Source organism: Corylus avellana, chromosome ca2 (assembly GCF_901000735.1).
Source record: "Corylus avellana chromosome ca2, CavTom2PMs-1.0".
In the NCBI taxonomy this organism is placed as follows: domain Eukaryota; kingdom Viridiplantae; phylum Streptophyta; class Magnoliopsida; order Fagales; family Betulaceae; genus Corylus; species Corylus avellana.
In genome coordinates this window covers 29,184,838-29,190,440 of record NC_081542.1, presented here as the reverse complement: position 1 = coordinate 29,190,440, position 5,603 = coordinate 29,184,838, and the positions used below count along the sequence as shown (strand labels likewise).

General features: G+C 31.3%; 1 protein-coding gene across 2 annotated transcripts in view; it reads left to right on the top strand.

The window, feature by feature from the left end:
* The first annotated feature begins 2,660 nt into the window (after positions 1-2,660).
* LOC132170336 (homeobox-leucine zipper protein ATHB-14-like) overlaps positions 2,661-5,603 on the top strand; it is an 8,144-nt gene continuing 5,201 nt past the window's right edge. Inside the window, exons 1-3 of one of the 2 annotated variants that reach the window (XM_059581279.1) lie at positions 2,661-3,203; positions 3,303-3,489; positions 5,419-5,578. In XM_059581279.1, the coding sequence (XP_059437262.1) occupies positions 3,317-3,489; positions 5,419-5,578 (333 nt within the window). In that variant the 5' untranslated portion in view covers positions 2,661-3,203; positions 3,303-3,316. Of the gene's footprint in view, positions 3,204-3,274; positions 3,490-5,418; positions 5,579-5,603 lie in introns of those variants that run through there. The other variant, XM_059581278.1, reaches the window with a different exon arrangement.

The window sequence follows — 5,603 nt, the reverse complement described above, 5'->3', positions numbered from 1 at the left end:
GTCGAGCCACCCCCAAACTGGCCAAGAGTGGTGGCTCCGGCCACCCCCATTTTGTCTAAAGGGGTGGGTCCAATTTTATTTTTTTTTTATTTTTAATTAGGTATATAGACATGTGTCGGTTTTTTAAGGGTGTTAACGTGAATTTTCATCAAATTTTGGACGAAAATTAGGCAAATATACTATTTCTGTTTTTAGCTATTATCAAGGTACTGTTTGTGATACAAAATAAAACCGATAAAGACAAAAAATAAAGTTATTAAACCACAAAAAGATCAAATGTGTTTAACCCTAAAATAAAATAAAATAAATTAAATTAGAACATTCAATACTCATCTCTATTTAGTTGGATTTCATTTCCAATTAAAAATAGAGAGTAGTACATACACACTTTCGAGAATGGATAACTACTTTTGCAGGTGAGAATAACTTGCAATGTAAACATTAGTAAACAGTGAAATGACTTGAAATATGTGGAACAACTATTCGATTGCTCCATTTGCGTATCAAACATAAAAAATAAATAAATAAATAAATAAAGGAAATAATTAATTAATATTTAATATGTTTTTAAGAAGAAAATGGCTGTAATTGTTAATGTTTTTCTTTTTTCCATTTTTCTTAATATAACCATTAATATGTAACCCAAAACCCAAAATATTTTAAACTATTTTCACCTTACATCATCACATTAGAACAATTTTTTTTTTTTTTTTTTTTAAAAAAAAACATCTAAAAAGCATTAACAAATAAATTCATTTATCTTTTTGAAAAAAATGCAAAGATCCATAAAAGTTCATGAGCCATAAATTTATAGTTTTAGGACAAAGTCTCGTCCTTTGCTAGGGGTGCATTTGCCATTGGGATTTCATAAATAAAAAATACAATTTAAAATTTTCAAATTGCAGAAAATTAATTATTTAGCACTGCACTTTTGAAAAATTGCAATTTAAAAACGCATAAAAATTTGCATTTTCAAATCGCAAGTAATGAGGTGTTTTTTTTTTAAAAAAAAAAACACAGTTTTAAAGGATATATTGCGATTTTAAAAGCTAAAATGTGATTTTAAATACAAAACTGTGATTTTGCTAAACGCCTTAACTACATTTTTAAAAATCAGGTTTTCAACTAAATCGTTATTTTTTATTGCACTTTTAATCCAAAATGGACCCTATGTTAATAGTCCAAAGGATTTTTTTTTTTTTAATTTTTTTTAAATGTTTAAAATTATGTCTAATATAACAGTCCATTAGTATTACATCACTCAATATCTTGCTCTAAAAAAAAAAATAGGGTAAAGTCCACATACCCCTCTCAAACTACCACACAATTGACAATGTCCACCCCAAATTTTTAACTGTGACAATGTCCCCTCCAAACTACCAAAACATTGTCAATGTCCTCCCCAAGGCTAGCAATAAGACAAAAATGCTCCTATAGATTTTTCAATAAGACAGAAATATCCTATAACTTAAAAAAAATGATTTTTTAAAAAAACGAAAAATTTTAATTTAAAAATAATATTAAAAAAAAAACAATTTTTTTAAACAATTTTTTTTTTAAAAAAAAAAAACTATTTTTATTTAGTTTAAAAAAAAAACAAAAAATTTCATTTTATTAAGCGAAAATTTTATTTATTTCTAAACGTAAATTTTTATTTAAATAAAATTATAAAACAAGAATAAAATAAAATAACGAAAATTTTCAATTTTTATATAAAAAAAAAATCGAAATTTTTTTAATTTTTTTTCTTATAAAATTGATTTTAAAAAAGAAAAAATTGGCCAAGTTTGGATTTATTTATTTTTTGTTAGTTTTAGGTTTTTTCTAGAAGTTTTAGTATTTTTGTTTATATTTTACTAAGGGTAATTTCGTTATTGGGGAAAACATTAACAATTTTTGATAGTTTAGGAGGATATTGTCACAATTGAAAGTTTGGGGGACATTGTCAATTGAGTGGTAGTTTGAGGAGGTTATGTGGACTTTTCTCAAAAAAAAAAAAAAAATAATACTATTTAATATATTTTTATACGATTATTATATCATTGCAATGGAGTGAAAATAAAAATAAAATTTTTTATCATAAATATTAATTTAAAAATTAATTTTTATTACCCATCATCAAATCATCAAATTGTACAATAGTTGAATAATTTAATAAGACTAGTATTAAAATTTTGACAATACCCCTACCAAATTTGACATTTTACACAAGCATACCCAAACTATACCGGAAATCTGGCCCATTTTCTTTGTTTTTGTTGTTTTGTTTTCCCTTTTTATCTTCCTTTGTCGGGGGTGGTCCATCGTCTCTCTCTCTCTCTCTCTCTTCACGCCTCCCATGCACGCCACAACATTCATGCCCACCGTTTAATGCTTCCCTTATCATCCATCCCATACATCACATCCTATACATACATACATACATATATACGCCATGCCATGCATCATCACGAAAAATGTTTTCCAGAGGAGAGAGAGAGTGTGGCAGGCTCAACTGTAGCTTTATCTTTTTCCTAGAGAGAGAGAGATAAACAGCGACCCATTTGTCGAAATACGTCTCTCTTTGGTCTGGCAGACTAAAATCAGCTCTCTGCCCTCTCATTTATTCCTTTCCCTTCTCTCTCTCTGTGATTTCTCTTCTTTTTTCTTTTCTTTTTTTTTGGGTCAATTTTCACATCCCACAGTTAAAAGATATACAAAGGGAGAGAGAGGAGAGAGAAGGGGAGAGGGGTTTTTCTGCCAAAAACACAAAAACCCAGAGAAAAGAAAAAGGCAATGCATATAGCCAGGTGGGCTTTCATTCGCCATTGGGTGTTTGTTTTTTCTGTTCGCTTTTCTCTGTCACCTACACGCAAAACAAACATAAACACACTACTCTAGCCTTGCTCTCTCTATCTATTTCTGTGGGTTGGTTCTCTCCTTTCACTGTTAAAAGTTCTCGAGATTGGCGTTTAAGATAGAGACCACAGGACTCTTTTCCCCTGTTCAACTTGTCAAGCTCTTCCTTTCCCTCCTAGCGTTTGCCTTCAGAGAAAGTAAAAGAAAAGGAAATAAAAAGAGCAGCTGATGAACGAGAAAGTAGGCTCTCTTGGAGGAGAGAGCCTGCCTCAGAACACCACCAGCAATAACAAAGAGGCCGAAGAAGCAGAACCAACGCTACCACCTTTTTAGGATCCCCATTTTCCCCCAAAAACAACTTCTGGGTCTGTGCTGGTTTTGGTTTTTTTGTTTTTTTTTTTAAGCTTTTGGTGTTTGGTGCTGTATTGTCTTATGTATGGCGCTTTCTATGCACAATGATTCAGCAAATAAGCAGCAGATGGATACCAGCAAGTACGTGAGGTATACGCCAGAGCAGGTGGAGGCATTGGAGAGGGTGTACTCAGAATGCCCGAAGCCTAGCTCTTTGCGAAGGCAGCAGCTCATTAGGGAATGTCCTATTCTTTCCAACATTGAGCCCAAACAAATCAAAGTCTGGTTTCAGAACCGCAGGTAGACGGTTGTGAATATGTTCAAGCTGAAAACTCGTTCACTTTGTCAGTATTAATTTGTTTACTATTTTATATTTTGATAAAATTAAATAAAAATTATTTTTCTCTTCTTCCTTTTTTTTTTTTTTTTTCTTTTTTTTTTTTTTTTGTAATTTTGGGTGGTTTTGCAATTTGGTTTGGGGGAAATGAAGAATGCGAAATGGGTCTTTTTTTTTCTACAAGTAGTAGGCTTTGCAAATTGGCTATTTTTGTGTAAGTTTCCATTGTGTTTTTCTAGTCAATATCAGTTCATTATTGTGGCAAAATGATGACTTTATCTACCGGATCCTCTTCCACTCTGTTTCAATCTGTTTTAGTTTTTTTTTTTTTTTTTCCTCTGGAGGAGAGGGCAGCGTGCCTTTGTTTTGTCATGACATCCATTCTCTTATTTTATCGATAAAATGATTGGAGATTTCGCTCTAAAGAAATGTAGCTTTGTTTTGAATTTTTTTTTTTCCACAGTTTTCTTAGAAATGGTGGAGTTCCTAGAGGAGAGAAAAGCTGTCATCTTTTTCATTTTCTTTCTGTTGAGTTTGTTTTGATTCTCTTTATTGTTTATCATTTTTCCTCTCTCGCTTTAAGATGTGAAACATCTGTCTAAAAATAGTTTTGGTAGAGCCTACAATCTTTTCTGGTTTGCATGTTTAAGCTTATACGTTGTCTTGTACTAAAGAAGAACCCATGTTCTTACATGTCTTCTGGAGGCTTTGCTTTGCTTTACTGCCTTCTGCCCCTAGTTTTGCATTTGCATTAAAGGGCTAATATTCTGTGATCCAGTTTCTTTCTCTCCTTTCCTTTCTGTCTTTGGGGATTTAAGGGAGAATATTACCCATAATTTGTTTTTCTTTGCAAAACTTTGTCTTGTTTTCTTCTTTGTTTTCTAATGAATGATGTGCTCTTGAAAAAGGGTTGAAATTAAATGAGTGAAAATGACATCTAATCAGTTTGCATTTGATGACATTTCTTTATTCTTCTGAGATTCCCTTTGTTTCGTCATTTTGATTATATATTTAACGTATTTGCAGAAGATGTTAAAAGTGAAGCGTTAAATATGATTTCTTAATGTTTTAATATTTATTTTAGAGAATTCAAGAGCAGATAATAATGGCTGTTGCTCTCCGAAGTCCTTAAATGGATTTTCTTTTTCTTTCCTATGCTCTGCTTTTGGATGCCAAATTAAAGAATGATAAAGACAGCTATTAAGTTTGCTTTTTCTGAACATTCTTCTGTTTATTTACTTGTTCTTTTTGTGTTCCATCATTTTTGGAATTTTTTTTTTTTGTCCCGTTAATTTTATCTTTCTGCGGAAAGGATAAATTAATTAAAACAGTGGTAACTAAGCTCCTTGAGCTGATGTAGTTTACTGCAAAGGAAAATATATACTTATATTTTTCATGTTTGAGATCAGAGATGTACTTGTGACTTACTGAATATTTTGGCTGAGTAGCTTCATGTTTGCACATCTGATTGTGCCAGGTTGGTCTTTAGATGATCTGATCACATAAATTGATGAATTTTAGAAAGAAAAAAAATTGTGTTTAGGGTTTAGGGCTTGTTTGGGTGTTTAATGGACTGAAATTATTTGTGTAAATTTTATTCATCTATAATCACATGGAAATCTTGTTTAACTTTGTTGTATCATTGACTTTCGCGGCCGTAGAAGATGGATGAAAAGCAAAGAACAATGGAATAGTTCACCATACCTCCCTTATGCTTCCATTTGGGAACTCTTTGTTATCTTCATACTTGTTTTGTCAATGTTGAGTTCTCTTTCAATTTAGACATATTAAACATTTTTTTTATATAAATAATCTAGACATAATAAACATTAAAGTAAATTTGGTGAAAATTCACTAAATTAGTATGTATTCTTTTCAATTTTTCTTAATAGATGCCGTGAAAAGCAGAGGAAGGAAGCTTCACGTCTCCAGACAGTGAATAGGAAGCTGACTGCTATGAACAAGCTGTTGATGGAAGAGAATGACCGCCTACAGAAGCAGGTCTCTCATTTGGTTTATGAGAATGGATACATGAAACAGCAACTGCATAGTGTAAGCTTCTGGATATTTACCACCA